The sequence below is a fragment of the Styela clava genome, chromosome 9, assembly GCF_964204865.1.
Source record: "Styela clava chromosome 9, kaStyClav1.hap1.2, whole genome shotgun sequence".
In the NCBI taxonomy this organism is placed as follows: domain Eukaryota; kingdom Metazoa; phylum Chordata; class Ascidiacea; order Stolidobranchia; family Styelidae; genus Styela; species Styela clava.
The window spans coordinates 16,484,126-16,502,841 of NC_135258.1; the positions used below are offsets into that span (position 1 = coordinate 16,484,126).

Here is an 18,716-nt window from a genome sequence, read left to right on the forward strand (position 1 = left end):
CATCTTGATTTTCGAATTAATTGAAGCTAATAGTCTATTGAAACTATTTAAAAATAAAGAGTGCCGAAATCCAGAGTGCAGGTGTTTTGATTCTGCGAATGAACGGTTCATCATTTTTTTTAAACTTGTACATATTGATTCTAATGTAGAATTTTCTATAGACTGCCAAATTTCATCAATCTCATATTTGGGAATGATTTCTTTTCTTTCATCTTTACTACCAACTTTATATTTTGGTGAACTTTTCCAAAAAAGGGGTTCCTAAATTGCGTTTTCGTTTGACAATTTTCATTTGAACAGGTGTATGGGAATGTGTTTGTTCCTTGGTACTATATGAAACCCTGGCGTAAAATAAAAGAACACAGTTGTCTTCAATTAATTTGCCGCACTTATCTCGCGCAATGATATCAATTTTAGAATCATCAAATAACATAGCAGAAGATTTTGAAGTGAACGTGTAGGTCACAAAATGACCACTATCGAATCTAGGACCTAGATGAACAACGCAACTAGTTAATTCATATTTATAGGTGATATCCAATGAACTATCGTACAGGGTAATATGTTCATTCACAACAATAGGTTGCATTGATTTACTTGACCCTGTATTTCTAATAATATTGAAAGTCAGCAGTAGTGGAGTAAATACAAGATCGCTCTGATACTGTATTGTGCTACTGCATGTTTTGCATGTATGGTTATCGGGTTTTATTTGATTATTGACGCTCTCTTGCAGAGAAATTGTACTTCCCTGCTGAACTGAAATTTTGAAAAAAAATGTGTCATTGACAGATTTCTCAGAATGGTCACAAACTCCACACCTAGAAGCTGATGAATAAATACAGTTTGTTGTTATTCCAAACATTTCCAAAATACCTCGCTGTATGAGTAAAATAGCAAACTCCGCTGCATCTTGATGTTCTCCTAATTTCAACTGAAATTCTGTGCACACAATATCTAAGGCCAAATACAGGAAATCTTTTTCCAATTTTTCACGTCCAATTAAAATTTCCAAAATACCACAGATATGTTTTTCGAACCAGTTCTTGCTAGAATTTCCTTCAACGTCTAAATTTAGTTTGCCTACAATTGATGCGAATGCCTGCAGCACGGAGTTAAACCAACAATTGTTCCAATTATTTACCATTTCAGTGTATTCATTCTGATTCGAAATACCAGGTGATGTTAGTGATATATTGCAATTTTCACTGCCAACAGTATTAAGCAATCGGTATGTTAGCCAATGCCTATATTGATACACTACTGTCGAATCAAAAGTGGGTGGAATTTGAAATGAGCACAATATATCAGCAGCAATACAAGCACATACTCCACAGCTACTGCTATCTTTTTGACGAATCATACATTTTTCAGTGCATTCGAGTTTTTCGTCATTACAAACATTTTTTTCTAAAAATGGTATAAAGCGATTATGTATACATTTTTTCAAATCCTTGTTCACGACACCCAAAGAATCAATGATAGTGAGACGCTTTTGCTTCAGTTCCAAAATAGCAAGAACGAAATGAGTACCCCAGCGCAAAGGAAAAAGTATAATCTCAATTGAATTCATATTCCCAATAGAATTTATAGATTTTTGGGGATTTTTAAACTGCTGACCATTGAGAACTTGTCTTACAAAAATAGTGTCTGTGCATCCGATCAATGTACTTCTAAACAAATTGTTGTGGTAGGCTACAGTGCAGGAAATATAAGCACTAACAACATTTTCAGTTAACTGTCCAGGCTCATAATTCAAATGCACTGCCTGTTTTTTGAGAGCTGATATTATAATTTCGTTATTAGGTGGGCAAGTTGAACATATATCGGTCCAAGAAAGTGGTCCAAATTTTGTGCTAAAAGCTAACTCTGACATGATATCCAAATTTATTATTTTTTTCCACACATTATCGGAGAATGTTATGACGTTTTTCATATTGGAACAACTTAAATTCCAGACGTATTCATCAGTTTTATAAGTAATTTCGTGACTTTGGTTTGAAACAGTAATTCCGCCAACATCACAGGACACTATTTTGGTAAAGTTCTTTAAATTATAGGGTCGACTTGAAAAGTTGTCTAATTGGATTTCTTTTTCGGTTTCTGGCTTATCTTTCAATTCATTCGATATATACTTGTCTGAGGAACTATAGCGTTTGAAAATTTTTGCCAGAAGATTATCATTATAGGCTCCCTTTCCACGACGTTTAACTCGCTTTTTATATTTTGATTCAACCATTGGACTTGTATTTTTTGAAATTTGTTTTCGTTTTCTATGATTAAAACCCATGTGTTTTACCAAATCTTCAAACTGTTTTTCGATTATTTTTAACTGGTCAACATATCTATGAACAAAATCATCAAGGCCAGAAGCTCTAGAGTTATTGAAAAACGTTTTTTTCATGTAACCGAAATGTTGTTCAATAGGGCCTTGTGTTCGGTTGTCCAAAGTAATGTTTTGCACATGCCGCTTCTTCAGCTCTGTGTAAGATTTTGAAAATCCAATAAAATTAGCATTTTGAGTATCAGTGGAGGAATTTTTCTTATGTCGGGAAAGGTCACCAATCATGAGAGCAGAGGTAGCTGGAACTCGGCTCAAAACATATTTAATGACAACTTGGCAAAAATTTTCGTTATAAAAAGGATTTATTTTACTGATATCGTCACAATTTTTATGAGTCAGATACGTTGATGAAGAATGAAAAGCATTCAACATGGCAAAATATCTGACATAAAACGGTGATCGTTCCTCTTGTTTCGTGTCAACATCTTTTGTTGCAATAAAAAATTCATCACAAGATTCAGTAGCCACATTGTCTAAAATTCCATTGTGTTCAATAGTGCATTTTCCCCCAACAAGCAAATTTGAAAGCGCATTTCTAACATATTCGGTGTTTCTACGGAGATTGGTTACAACATAAAAATTTTCAACTAACATATCCAGCTCACCCAGTGTTTTACAATTGAAAAATTTTGACATCCAGGCCATTGCAATTGTGACGTTGACAGGGAAGTGCTTTAAACACATTATTTGTGCAGCGCGCATGGCGTGGCTATAGCAATTCTGAATAATAGGCAGTTTGAAATCATGTAGAATTGGGTTGCCAGACACAATACGAAAGCATCTGTTATAATAATCTACTCTCGTCTCTCCACAATATGACTTTAAAACAGCATTCCACATCGCCATAGAGCCATCTATCATTATTTGGCGGGGTTTTTTACACTGACCTAATTCAGAGACTTGGAGAGCTTGTACTTGATCAAGGAAAGAACTAATATCTATAGCTCTATGGCGTGATGTTACATAGGTAGCAACTGGCAGGGAAATGTTGCCTCGGTACGGATTCCTAATTAGAAGTGTATAAATTTGAAAGTCTCTGCCTTCGCTATCACGCTTGATGATGCTACCAGTTGCATCAAAATAAACAATGTCTTCCTGTGATCGCATTGTATAATACTTCAATTGAGTTCTACTGACAATTGTTACACTGGGTGGCTCTGTTCCAATAAACCTGATATATTTATTTTTACCCTCATTTTCCATCATTTTTTTCAAATTAATTGATGAATACCTTGTTGCTCTAAAATCTTTTTTTTCGCTTTTAATTTTTCGCAAAACGTCAGCTGAAGGGGCATTTGTGTGGGAACCGTAATCTCTTTCTTCCCGCGATAGTTTATTATAGGACTCATTGAATTGGACAGAAGGTGGGATGAAACGCATTTTATCCCTAAAGTTTTTTCTAGCATCTCCGCGGATATAAAGGCTGCGTTTGCAGCCAACAAGATGTTTTCGCTGCCCAAAAATTTTGATAGACGCTTCAATCCCGCGTAATGTTTCATGAAAATCAACTAAATAATTAACGAAGCATTCGCAACACGCGTGATGAGCGCACTGAAATTTTATATATCCCAAATGTAATGGAGCAACTTCTATTGGTTTGCTACTGATTTCGGTGCTATATAGGTAATGGTAACGAGCTGAAGGGACGCAGCTTTTATAAATGCTTTGAAATTTATCAAGGATGAAAGCCCGCATTTGAAAACACCCTTTAGAACTGAAGCGATGCTCCGTTCGTTCATTCACGGCTTGATGCCAAATTTCTGAAGGAATACGAAAAACACTGTGCAAGTTTACATCTGAATACGTGCTAAAAGGACTTGCTGGTTTTCCAGGTATAAGTTCGGATTGAGAATGTATTTTCGGTTTCTCAATACAAGTACTTGAAAAATCACAATTTAGTGAACTTGATGAACTATTTGTTTGAACATTTTCAAAACAAACATTGTTGGGCAAAATTTCAAAATCAATGATTTTTTCAGAAGTACCTACTGAAGGGATTTTATTCTGCATTTCACAAACTTCTGTCTGTGTGTTTTTATTTTGAAAAGATTGGGAAATATTTGAAATTCTATCTCCAGTTTTAGTTATCCATTTTCCCTCAGTAATATAACCACGCGAGTTTTTATCATGGAATGCAACCTTTGTTTCTGCGCAAACAAGTAATATATCACGCCAGTCTTTTTCGCCTACATATTCCAAATAATTTTTTTGAATGACACATTCAGGATGAAACCACTCGTTACATTTTTCACACTCAACCATCATATCATCGCCTGTCCATTCTTTCAAGCATTCGCAAAATTTTTGGCCTCTATATTCAGACACATTATATGACTCTGTTTTATCTAATAATGATATATCACTGTGGGCCTGTTCATCTTGATTAGCAAAGCAAAGATCAGTAGCGGGCTTTTTAGTCACGAGATTTTGAATTTTTCTTATCTCCTTAATAATGTTTTTTTTACTACGAGCCATATGCAAATGCTCAAGTTTTTCTAATACTATCCCCCGCTGTACAGGGCACTCGTGCTTTCTTTCGGAAAAGCGCAGTAATTCATCGTGAATACAAGATTGATTTTTGTCCAAGAAATTTGATAAGCAGGATAGTCTATCGTTTAGCTGAAGTTTACACCAAAATGTGGCAGAAGTTAAAAAATTAGTTTGATCAGAAATGACATTCAAATCATTTAATCTATGTAGAATCAGATATCGAGCTATTGCTTTGGAAATTTTTAAAATGAACTTTGAATTGCCCGTTTTTTTTTCCAACGTCTGGTTTTCCTCACAACTGGGAACATATAAAGAACACTTAGCTTTATTTTTCATTGATGCGTCTCCAGTTTTCTCTTTACAGTTCATAAGTTCTGTAGACTTCTCTGTTTAAATAAGATATATGTTTGATTGACTTGTTCAATATTCTCCATGTGATATATATACACAAAAAACAATCATATAAATTATCAATCTATTAAAAATTTTATTGTTGCCGAACCCCAGTGCACAGAGCAAATATAATCTAGCTAGCGCAGTGTTTCCCAACCCGAGTCCGCGGTTTCAAATGAGTCCGCGGAGCGTTTGAATGAGTCCGCAACGAGCCGAAAATTCACTGCGGGTCGCAAACGTTTTTGCGAAACTTAACCATCAGCCACGATTTACGTCAGAATTTACATAAAACCTAAAAAGCAAGTTTATTCATATAACATTAATCGAGTCAATAATTTCTGGATTCTGTTGTTCGAGGAATAATTTTTCTGGTAGGTATCAATGGTGGCAACCTAAATTTTCTAAATTGAAAAGCGGCAATACAAAATACTGAAAATAAAACTGAAAACACCATAAGTTTTTTAAAAACGCTTTTTTAGACATGTTGCAAATTGCAAAATTTCGGGTGCTAATGTAGTATTTGTATCGGGGCATTTCTCTCGGAATTCTTTGCTTTACTGCAGGGTCTGCACTCTGCATCCTACGGCCAGCGGAGCAATATAATCAGGCCCGCGACGTTTCTCTGAATTGTGGTGACAAAACAGCTGTTCCTTGCGATTATATTCTTTACGTGACAGAATTTATTTTGTGGCACTTTTATACTAAATAATATCATAACCTAACAAGTATATATATAATTCACAATTACACGTTGAATGAGCCTATAATTCAATTATAATTAGACATTCAATGGCAACAAAACGCAGAAAAGTTGAACGCTAAGTGCAATTGATTCAATCTTCAAATGGTCAGTCTTCGGGCGCTGCTTAAAATTTAATTTCTGATCTGTATGAAAAAATGTGATTCATTGGCCATACGCCCGGCTTTAAACTTTCTAAAAATATACGCGGCCCACTCATGACTTGCAACCTTTAATTTTGGCCTGTGAGCGACAAAATGTTGCCGACTCCTGGCTTTACTGTTGTACGAACAGTCCATATTTGTCGAATTCACAAAAATACGAATCGCAGAGTAAAATGATCACAATAAAGTTAATATTAAATCAGGGCGATGAATATTCTTTATTTTTATTCAATAATATACTAATTATATTTTTAATAAGTATTAAATCAAGTTGTACTTTCTAGAAATTTATAGCAGATAGTAGGATTTTTCTAACGGCGATAACAAACTCGCAAGTTCGCAAATAATTTAAATCAAAACTAAATATAACCGGGCAATATATTCTCACATTATTATGTTCGCAGATTGCCGTGGCATTTAAAAGAAGTAATGCTTTCATCTTGTCATAAGTCAACCCAACCGCAAGTGACCATGAACACTATTAAATTAAAATAGTTAAACATTTTAAATTCTTGTCGTTGTCAAGGATTGAATATTGTACGACAGAAAAGACCATTTATACACTAAAGGAGTCGGCCCTTTTAATGAAGGCGTAATTGCGTAGCATTTCCGATTTTGAAATTCGGAAAAACTCTATTGTGTTTGGTTTTATTACTTCTTCACACAGAGTACGGTTGCAAAAAACTCACGTTGAGTCAGCAAAGTTTTTCGCCAGTGAGAACATAGTCCGCGACCAAAAAAGGTTGGGAAACGCTGAGCTAGCGGGTGTCTATCGTGAACAATATGAACTTCTCTCAACTGCATCTCTGAAAAATACTATTTTTAGGGACCTTTAAATGATATTTGTCTTTTCAGAAAAGTCTTGTGATTCGGTCATGGTGTGTTAGCGGAATAAAATATTTTCGTATAGCATTTCAAGGTTAGAATGTACAAGCGAGCGGATTTAAGAGTTTTGAGGCCCTACAAAGCACTTCAAGGTAGATTATTACTATGAAAAACAAACGTCAAAATTATTTTACCTGTTGCACTTCTGGTCTTTTGATGATGACTTTTTCCTCCACCAGATATATTCCGCCAAGAAACAAAACATTCTGAAAATATGAACAGGTGAGCTAGGGACATTGAAAGACGTATGTGCACCAAGATGGGGCACAAGCCGCACAACCTGAACATAGTATGTGTGTATCGGTTAGGATTCAGGTTGTGCGACATCTTGGTGCACATACTTTCCAAGAGAGCACAACAGAGTGAGAGCAGTGGCTTCCAACCGCCGGTCCACGAACCGCTGTCGGTCCGCGAAGCTTTTTGCCGGTGCGCCAGAAATTTCATTTTGTTGCCATCTCAATCGCTTTATCGAAGCCGAAAAGACAATGTTAAGTTGGTTTATTACGCAATTACTCCTCCACCGTCATATTACTTTTTGATAAGTGGAGTTTAGTCGACCGGCGACGTCTTGGAGCCGAGTAATCACACTTCTTGCTGATTCGGTTCCGTTTCATCGCGAAAGCGCTCCGTCAAATCTCGCAAGTTTCAGAAATCTGGAAATCTAAACCAGAAAACCTAAACCAGAAAACAGTCAAGAACAGTATTATATTCAAGAGCTTCGTCTTGACATCCACCGTGATATGAACTTGTTGCGACCCTGCAGGCGGCCACAAGACGCACAACAAAAGCATGCGTCGTTGAGATCTTCTCCAGGTGATGCACAGCAGCATTCAGACCTCGGTGCCAATTTAGCAACGCCAAGCATCGCGAAGTAATCGAGCAATCAAACTGTTATCCGAATATTCACTTACTTGTACGAAAAAACTTTTGCATCACTAGCTTTAATTAGTGGAAGTCATTAATATAGAAAAAAAAATAATTCGCCAAGCTGATTATAGCTGGAGTCAAATGCCAAGCCAGACCTGATATATTAATGCATATATCAGAGCTTGTCGTTTACTTTCCTTGTCAAACAAGCATAAATTCGTTGTATATTTTTAATCTTTTACAAATCCAAATGCGTTTCACAATCTCGGCCCCCATAGCGACGCAAAAACACATTGCTACACTACGACTAGTTGCGAAAAAGCTTAGATCATGGTTGAAATCAAACATTTTGAGTATTACCATTGATTTAATTTCGGTGCGGACGATTATGAAATACTTTAGAATTGCATGAACAACCGCTCATTTGAAAAATAATTATTTATTTAAGGTCTTATTAACATTTTGAGTATTATTGGTCATCAATTTTGGGAGAAAATTCAAGCTAATTTATGAGAAGACATACTTAAAAACAATTTTACAAAGATCAAGAAATTTTCACTTTCAAATTATTATAGCTGCTTCAAGTTTTTCAGTGAAATTTCAGTCAAACAAGATAATAAGATATTCTATAAAATTTTCGATGAATTTTAGGAGGGAAATTTCATTTTTGCCGGTAGAATCGCCATTATTGTCATTCGTGTAATCAGCATTTCAACCCAGAATAGTATTTGGATTCGTGCAATGGCGATGGAATATTTTATCCAATGCAAAAATAACACAGACGCGTTAGAAATATAAAGTATAATTAACTATCGGCTTCATAAAAATATAGTTACGTATTGAGTTTAAGTAGGGCCAAGTCTGGGTAGATAATGATATGTAACGATAAAAATAGAAAATGAATTCGTGATTAGATGTTATTACCTAATAACTAACTACGAAATCGCGTTCACGGAAACCTTGCTTTGCAAGTCTTGCTCGCACAGAATAAAATGTTAAATTTAAATTGATAATGGTTAAATTTAATATTTTACACCGGCCGCATAGGTTGCAGTGGCCACACGCTGGTCCTGCATACAGGGATGGACAATTCAAATAAAGTATTCGAATATCTCGTCATTCGAATATCGGAATTAGCGTTTATAAGAATATCGGATATTCGTGTGACGTCACACATTTTCGACGCCACTTTCAAGACGTTTCCGTTGAATGAAAACATTCTCGATAGAAACTTGCGCGCGATTGCTTTATCAGCGGAGATATTATTTAGGCCGTAAACACCTTTACGTTTGTGTTATTTTCTCTAAAACGCAAATTTTCCACAAATTTTTCCACGATAACGATGACAATTATTTTATTTTTGTACTCGCACGAAATATCGGCAGCGAGTTTCTAACGAAAACGCAAATTTTTTGATTGAAAAGCGGCAATTTAAAATACTGAAAATAAAACTGTAAACAAAATATGTTTATGCGAGACTAACTACTTATCCTTCTTCTATTCTTTTGTGTCGGCGGATTCGTAGGCATATAATGTAAGGATGCTGTAGCAAGAGTAAAGATAACTATCCTAAGTGATTCAAGAGTCTTGCTGCACACTAACACAAATATATTTCTGTAACGTTTCGTCTGACCAAGGTCTGAAGAAGTCTGACGAAACGTTACAGAAATATATTTGTGTTAGTGTGCAGCAAGACTCTTGAATCACTTAGAAAATATTTGTGTTTACATTATACAAGGGTTGAAACGCGACTTTTACCGGATTGTGAGAATGTATATAATATAATTAATCTAAAAAATATCCAATCAATTTTTATTGTGCTGAAATAAATTTTACTCTGAGATTTTACAGCAGATTTATGGATTTTTCGAACGGTTTTGGCTGTTACAGGCGGCAATGGGAGTTTCCGATTTTGAAAATCCTGGCTGCGCGCCTGGCAGTGGTGGTCATCTATCCTCTTAACTTATTGCTAATTTCAGACATAACGATATGCTATATACATAATACCAATATGGTTCACATTAAATATTATACAAATATACTAGTAGGTAGTAGAATACTATAGGCTTAAATATTAGAATTTGTAACGGCATAATGGATATTCGATTGTTGTTGCTTGATTCAGTTGCATGTATTGCCAATGCATTTTATTACTCTCAGAAAATATACACAATTATCTGAATACAAGTAGTATGTTTGTCAATAGACTTGACTATTATCGTAATATCATGGTACCAATGATAGAAAGCGTCAGACAACTCCTTGGCTATCTTTTCATATGATCATTTGTACTAAGTGTACAATTTTAATAAACTGATTGTGTCACAAGTTGCTATTATTTTTATTGATAGCTATAAACTATCAATTACTTTGTGTACATATACTGTTGGTTTGTGGCTTTATTCTGATATTTCTATTGAAGTTTATTCCCTATTTTACTGGGTTTTAATAAACTAAAACAAATATGTGTTATTTTCCATTTTAGAATGTATTGGAATTCCAGATTCGAAAACATTATTTTAGAATGTATTCGAGTAGTTTAGTATTCGGAAATGGCCATCCCTGTCGGCTGCATATTCCTAATTCTCAGCGGGTGTGTTTTAGTACACTAGACCTGAGTGGTCCAAAGTTGTCGGCTCCGCGAGCCACAAAATTATTTTTGCATTGTTCGCGGGCCCCAATAGTGCCAAGAATAGGTAAACAGTGCAATACAAAACAAACACCTTTATTGTGCAAACACATAGTTATCAGGCATAGCCATTCTAGGCTAATAGAATCTGCATTCGATTTTTAGTTTTCTATGATGCCTATATTGTTTGCATATAATTTAGACCGCCAAGCACATCATTCAACTTTGCTAGTTTCCCCAGCTATCCATAACACTACTTAATTCAGTGACAATAGTGATGACAATACGTCAAAAGATTTTTCTGATTAATTTTATGACGAAACAACACGAAATGCGATATTTTGATTACTCTCCGAATGTGATGCGGGCCATAAATAATGAAGCGGCAGGCCACATGTGGTCAAAGTGTGCAAAGCGCGTCTCAATGTAGAATATCAGTATTTAGAGACTACATACATTTGGAACAATTGAAGGCAAAAAATGTTGTACTTGTAATATTCTTAGATTTTATTGTCCTGGGAAATGCTTGTTTAGTATCAAATGAAATACAATGTTAAGGATATTTCCAAATAAATAATGCATTTATAGTAATACATTTACAATTTTTTAACATCTTAATCCAGCAATGTGGAATATTTCCACTATTTGAAAAAGAAGGAAATAAAATAGGATTCGGTATTCTGGATTTGATTTAACCATTCTAGAATAGTGAATTATTCTAAATTTGCTATCCATAGTCACGGCGCATAGGTAATAAAGGAACAACCTATGAAGAGGCTCTCAAAATGTAAACATGTATTTAAACACCCCTGTAGACTACCGAAGCAGCGCGATTTTGCAATTCGCGGCGACGTCAAACGCCCTGGAGTTTAAAAGTAAAATCGCGCTTACTTAATTAACCTTGTACAACCAAACATCGTTGAATTACTGTCTTCCAAACGTCTTTCAGAGTATAAATTATGGATGATGGTTAACATAAAAGCGGCAAATCACTACTAAGCATGGGCGATTTCGAATCAAATACTCAATAGCTTTATACAATCGAGCCCACAGCAAGCAGCACAAATAAATTTGAAACAATTTGATGGATATAACATTTGTTAAAATAGGCAAAAAAGTTCTAAATTTGCGGTATTCTCACCTTGTTCATCCCGGTAGACACATTGTGGTCCGCTACATTCGCTGGCATGCGTCCCAACTTCATTGTCATGAGCTTCGTAGTCCATTACTTCTTTCTTGACAGTAAATTGAGTTCCCTTGAGAACAAAGTTTGTTCAGCTTTGAAAAAAGCTGCCGGTTGAATTAGCCTTTAAAAAGGCTGTGGGTATTAGCAGATTCAAAACTAGATATAGATGATTTGTATGAACGAGCTTTTTAAACGGTTATGCACATCTGACTCCTCGGCGCCAAATTTAAAAAGACTTTGCTATTTTCAAATGAACAGTGCGCTTGATACTCCCTTTTTCTCTAAATTACAAAATCATAAATTTGAACCACGCCGTTTATTGTGACGTATGGCTCATACTAGTTACAGCGAATCGGCCGTGAAAAAGTGATCACATTCGAATACCTGGCACATTTTTGAACGAATATATTTAAAGGATTATTTGCCGTAGCAGTTGTAGTGTGGTGTAACAACAAATTGTTGAGATTTTCGCATTATCTCCCAATTATTACTTATCGATCTTAAGATCGGTAAGTAAGTTGATAGGTATTTGTCTTTCTGTTAGATGCACGCGATATCTCACGAAAGCGAGGTTGAATCTGCTCCAAATTTTGCATGTGCATTCATTCATTGCCTATTGATTTTGGATAGATTAATCACACAAATGGCTGATTGGTATCAATATCCATAATACTGTTATCTACGACTATGAAGTACGCACAATTTCCATCTAGGCATGTGATCGCAACACACTTCTTTTATCTACAACACACTTCTTTTACAAATCATGTTTTTATCTTCATCCAAAGAGTTGCGATTTACAAAATTTTAGCAGAAGATGAATTATGGTTATCTGATGAGGAAAAAATGAGGTCACAGAATCATAGCGCATTTCAAGTCCATATCCTCAGTTTGAAATAATTTTGCCATAATAATTTGGGTCTAGAAATTCGTGCACACGTCCTTATTAGTGATAGTGTTATGTTCGATGTACTTTTTGGTTTAGCTTTGTCCGCACCTTTTGGTTTTATTTTTGAACATAATGATGCAGACAATAAAGTATCTCACAATGTAACCAGAAATTGTTTATTTACAAAAAAATATCACATGACGTAACAGAAATTGTTTATTTACAGAAAACGTGAAGAATTATAACGAGGTTACTAAAATGACTGTCTTTACAGCAGAGGCTAACTTGCTTGCCTCGATAAAAATTTGGGCATCGGCTCGAATATCCAGGGTTGCAATATGTATTTTCAATGTCTCAGCAACCTCTTTGAGAACCACTTTACCCCTTTCTTTTGTGACTTCCCTTGAAAAGTCTAGCTTCGCAACAGCTTTGATAAGGTATCTGATAAAGGGATAAATTATCGTAGGTTACAGGCAACTGGCAATGTTAAGGCATTCATGCGCATTTTGTAGTAAACATATAACTTCTGCATGCCGACAAAAAAGTCTATTATTTAAAAGTGTCCTATTGCCTGATGCGTGATTCTGTTGAATTTTAAGAACTTACCTGAACTTTAATAGTGTATCGTGATGTAGGTCGCACGACAGCTGACGGATTAACGATAAAATAACTGACTGCTGTAGATATGGCGATGGGTTGCAGAATATTTTTGACGGATCTACCAATTTGCAAACATGAATCAACAATTCAAGTTTTTTTTTCGAAAGTGCCTGCATAGGAAAAAAAAATAAAGCATCTCACTAACGTTAATTCCATTTTATAGCGTTTTTTACCTTATGGGTAATTCATTGTTAAATTAATCAAGATGGCGACTTTTTGCATTACGCCACGTGAAAGTTGGGTAATTATTGAACTGTTTCTTCAAGAGTCTTTTAACATTTAAAATTCTAGTAAATATGACACTGCTGAAAATGCACTCGCCCAACTTCTAATACATCAATCTTACCATGCGAAATGCAGCATCATAATTTTTCTTTAGTACATGGTCTGATATCTCAAAGTATACTTGGAAAAGGCTCGACATCTCCGCATAAATCCGATCTTCAAAACTAAACGTTGCGTATAAAAAGAATAATAAATGATACACATAGTGCAAATATCATTTAAACGTTTCTGCACTAAATATTATGACATATTGTGGAGTTTCCCAATTTGACTGTAAAGCGGAGTGGGATTTTAGAAATTTTAGATTTTAAAAATAGGGGGGTGTTTAATAGTGCACTTGGACATAATAAAATAATATCTTGAATGAATTACCGTATTTCCCGTAGAATAACTCGCTTTTCTAGACCTAAATTTTTGACCTGATTGGGGGGGGGGGGGGCGTCTTATTGGGCAGGTATATTAATTTTCGTTTTTTGGGGGTCGGCTTATTATTCAATTCCGACCATAAAATACCTTGGGTCAAAGCATCCCCAAAACGTTCCGATCAAGTCAGATTAAATAAATCGGCGATCTCGCGCTGTGAATCTGGAATTTCTACGCTGTGATTATCATATTTGAAGTTGCCGCATTTGTGGCTGTGAATCACGAGTGAAGGGCTATTACCGATACACGTGGCATTGCAATTTGCGAAAATCGTTAATTGTTTTTGTCAGCATGATGTATATTTAAGCCGTAAACATCTTTCATGTCAGCATTTATTCTCCCTAAATCACAAATTTCTCTCAACGTACGTTTTTGGCACCGCATGATTGCCACCAAGTATATTCACTCGGAGATAAATAAAGTACAACCAACGTTTTGCTAAACACCGGTTGTGCCTTATTTATCTTCGATATGTTTTGGACGACGATAATTACTTTATTGCTCTCAAACAACCATGGCACTTGTGAGATACGAGTTACATCATCATGTGTGACAAGATACTAAGATAAATAACGGAGTGAAAACGTGACCCAAATTCTCTTGATTGAAAAGCCGCAATATATAATTTGGAAAACGCCATTTATTTTAGGATGGCCCGTGAGAGATCATAAATGATTTTTAGACATTGCAAACATTTTGTGTTCTACAACTACTGACCATGAAATTTGTACGACTATAATATATATATATATATATATATATATATATATATATATATATAATAATTGATGTAAAGTATATTTGATTCATTTTTTAAAATAAATTTACTCTGTGGTATATTATCGCTGACTTAAAGGTTTTTTCTTACGGTGATATCCTCAAAATAATGAGTGGCGGAATTGCGATGAAGTGACAGATATAGATCTATTTTTGTTTTGCAAAATTACGAATCAAAACAACATATACTCGTACATGTTTATGTCCACGGATTGCGTTGGTATTTTGGAGCAGTGCTACTATTAATATTGTCGCAATCACAGATTAAATTGATCACAATTAAATTACTGGAGCAACACCTTTCGTTTCGTGGAGATTCGAGGTGATAAAGATGTATGTTTGATATATACACTTTATATGTATATTCATTGTCTTTAATTAAATTGTACTTTCTCGGATTTTATACCAGATCTTGGGATTTTTATAACGGCGATAACAAATTCGCAAGAGCGCAAAAATATGTATCAAAACTAAATATAATCAAGCAGTTTATTTCACATTATTATGTCAGCAGATTATAGGGTTATTTTAGATCAGCAATGTCTTTGGACGCAATCGCAAGTTAACTTGAGCACAATTAGATTAAAATTGAAAGATAGTTTTAATTCCCTTGGCTGCCATAGATTGAACCTTACCCTACAAGAAAACAGAAAACGTCATTATGGACTATTTCAATGAATTCGCAAACGCAGCGACTTGGGAGGTTATACGCAGTGAGACTTAAAAACGGGCCTCGTCTTATTTACCGCGTAGACTTAGTCGCCGGGAAATAATGAATCAATTCCTTTCGAATCAATCACTAAATTAATTTAGTACAAAGCCGAGTAATTTTTATTTTGATGACTCGAGTTGCTTCAAATCATTGATAAATGGTTATTCAGGTTGAATTCGAGTCAAGTCAGTAATTCGAGCTTCTGCAGCATTGAAGTTCAGTGTGAAATTTAAAAGAGTCCGAAGTAGTGATGATGGCGATTGTTTTAGCCTTCGCCTTCTGTAATTCATGTTTCTTGTGTTTACGTTGACTATTTAACCAATATGTATAATAAAATATTCAAATACCTTTTTAATTCCTTTTTTACCAAATCTAGAACTTCTTGGTGGGCCGATGATATATTGGGTGTAGTTTGTCTTTCATCCTTCAGTTGTTGAACAGGCAGATGGGTCGGATCTTAAGTAATTTTCACTTTGATTAATATGAGTTATTAGCAGGCTTGTCCATGGGAATGTGATTCCCATAGGAAACGTCCTATGGGATGGGATGGGACAGCTCACATAAGTATATCCCATGTGACACGAAAACCGTATGATTTACGTGGAAATGATGGTAAAACATTTCGTTATGGACTTTGTGTTCATATCTTTACTTTGAGCATAGCTCTCTTGTTAGCTATAAAGAGCAAAACGTATTCAGCAATAACGATATGCTTCGTGAATGGCCTGATGGACACATGTATTATAGTTAGGAATATTAAGTTAATTTTGTTGTTTTGCATGTCTCTTTGTACATGTTGTCCTATTTAGTAGTCGCTAAACCTAAATTCAACGATTTTTATTGAATTTTAATCCAATGGGAATCCCATGGGATGGGATGGGACAGGCATAATTGCTAAGGGATGGGATAAGAATGGAACAGACGAATATGCCCCATGGACAAGCCTGGTTATTAGTGATATATTTACTAACACTAGATCAATAAAATTAGATTTTATGAATATGATATGACCAGATTTGTGGAGTTGATAAAATATATATTACTGGAGCCTAGAGAGATTAATTTAATGACAAAGGGAAGGCTCTACGGTCGCCATAACTACACGTCCCATAGTTAAGTCGTTAAAAGAAACTCACCTTTTCTTATAATTTCCTCCATTTGCTGTATCAAAATATTAGTATAAAACAACAGTCCTTTGTCCGACAAATGGACATCGTCCCTGCTCCAATTGTCAGTGTTATAATTTAAATTCTGAAAATCGAGAACGGGGGTTTGTTTCTTTTCTGCATATTTTTGAATTTCTGCATTCACAATTCCCACGCAGTTAGAATGCCTGCCAGTCTGCGCCAATATTTTGGCAAAAACAATCTATAGATAAAGTGAAAATTATTGAACAAAATATACGTTGCGCTGATATATATTGACTTCAATCATAACAAAATTATTAAATTTCATGCTAAAGCTTTTTCAATCACTCCCAAATTGGAGGATAATGAACATGCAAATATATATAATGTTTCAAATACGAAGACGTTACATCTGTTAAATGTGCTTTTTGTATAAATATTTTAATCAAATGACATAAGATCGTAAACGGTGTAAAATTTCTTGAAGCCAGAAATAATAGTATGAGAACTTTGATTAAGGATAAACGAGATTTTGTTCTCAAGCTGTTTTGATATTCACATAAATTAAAAAAAATATAAAAATCACCTTCACACGAGGATAAATAATTTGCACAGCGGCTGTAAAGGATTCCAATTCTTCCAAAATGTCGATGGTGTGTTCTTGGCAATTGTTCGAAAAATTGTTGCTGCCCAAGGCACAAATTAAAAAATCAAGCTTTTCAAAGTGACGACCATCTAAGATTTCTTTTTGCCCATGCGAAATCCGACCACCGGGAATGGCCACCACGGATAGGTCGAATTTGCATTTTTTTGGCACTCTGACAACCTGAACATTTAGAATAAAGTAATTAAGATTTTTGCAATAATCTTTAATTCGACCTAATATTAAATATATAATAATATTATATCTTATAGTTATCTGAGGCAAAGCCAAGATTTTCAAAAGCTTCAAAAGGGTTAAAATATTAAATTTTCATGCAATGGTTGCTGAAACAGTCGCGCAGATGACGCGAATCGTTAGAAGAACCGAATTTCTAAGCGGATAATAATTTTACTGTTGTGCAAAATTTTGAATCCACGGTCTATGAGAGCTTTTAAAAATGAATTTGCATATTAATTTGACTTTATAGAATTATTAATTTTAATTCGCAGCTTGCTAATTCGTCAACTTTATATCATTTTTAAGATATCGCCGTTAAAAAATCCGAATATCAGCAATAACATAAAATACAATTTATTCTAGTATAAAATAAAAAATGAATTTTTTTCACCAGCTACGACATTCATAAAACAAATATAATGATGTTTTTCGTTTTTTTTTGACAGTATTTTATAGGAGGCGAGTTTCGATTCCGAACAAAAATCCGCAAACAAAATGAATCTAAAATTACATTCGAATTTCAAATCATTTTAAGTCAAATTTTCGCAGTTACTAAGCAGTTGCGAAACGCCGTTTCGAATTTCTCATCAAGATTAACCGTAAATAAGCTTCATCAAACAAACCATATATGCCTGGGATGTCGCCGTGATATGCCCTGTTACCTGTTTTGGAGTTGGAGACGATGCCCGATAATTTCTAACTTTTTTCAGTGGTTCTACACCTGACGCAGTATAACGAACAATGTGTCACACCCAGATTTTATATATGAATATAACGCTTAATAGCCAAGTATATTTAGTTATATTACATAAAGACACCTAAAATATTAAAGTAATTCTTTTTACATACCTGTGGATTCACTAAATTTCGACCATTACTGTCCGTAACTAAGAGAACATGGTTCTCGTGCGATCGAGCAGAAAATAAATATTCCGTTAGCTTCCCGCTTGCCCCTCGTCTCCATGGCACAACTTTTGTTCGAAAGCCTGCCTCCATTTTTTTTGCCATATTGTTAACAAACTAATATATTATATCTCAGAATGTTCTCTCTGAAATTCTTTAAATATACAATGAATTATTAACCAAACCGAATAAATCCGTCATTCATGTCGGCGAGACTATCGAGAACTAAAATGCGGTACACAATGAAAGAGATGCCAAAAATTGTCAAGCTAGTGCAACTTTATCCCACAATTACTAACTATTGCAATTGAATAAACCGGCGATTACTATTACTGGACTCACAGAACTAAGCGTGCAACCAAA

The 18,716-nt window shown here is 34.9% G+C and overlaps 2 protein-coding genes across 3 annotated transcripts in view; both read right to left on the minus strand.

Annotated features, from left to right (window-relative positions):
* Nucleotides 1-18,716, minus strand: part of LOC120339038 (deoxyribose-phosphate aldolase-like) — a 44,093-nt gene that overhangs the window by 16,227 nt on the left and 9,150 nt on the right. The window lies entirely within an intron of this gene.
* Nucleotides 227-18,468, minus strand: LOC120329920 (uncharacterized). Its single transcript, XM_078116579.1, has 8 exons — nucleotides 18,300-18,468; nucleotides 17,157-17,396; nucleotides 16,580-16,811; nucleotides 15,791-15,899; nucleotides 13,593-13,695; nucleotides 11,653-11,767; nucleotides 7,150-7,221; nucleotides 227-5,220 (listed from the first exon to the last, which is right to left on the minus strand). The coding sequence occupies exons 1-8, from the start codon at nucleotides 18,456-18,458 to the stop codon at nucleotides 227-229; spliced, it is 6,024 nt and encodes a 2,007-aa protein (XP_077972705.1). The 5' UTR covers nucleotides 18,459-18,468.

Coding starts and splice junctions, on each gene's coding strand:
- LOC120329920 (XM_078116579.1), bottom strand. CDS start 18,458: ATGGCAAAAAAAATGGAGGCAGGCTTTCGAACAAAAGTTGTGCCATGG. Junction 13,696..15,790: donor GTAAAAAAGGAATTAAAAAG/GTATTTGAATAT, acceptor CGCAACGTTTAG/TTTTGAAGATCGGATTTATG. Junction 7,222..11,652: donor TGTCTACCGGGATGAACAAG/GTGAGAATACCG, acceptor TCATATTTTCAG/AATGTTTTGTTTCTTGGCGG.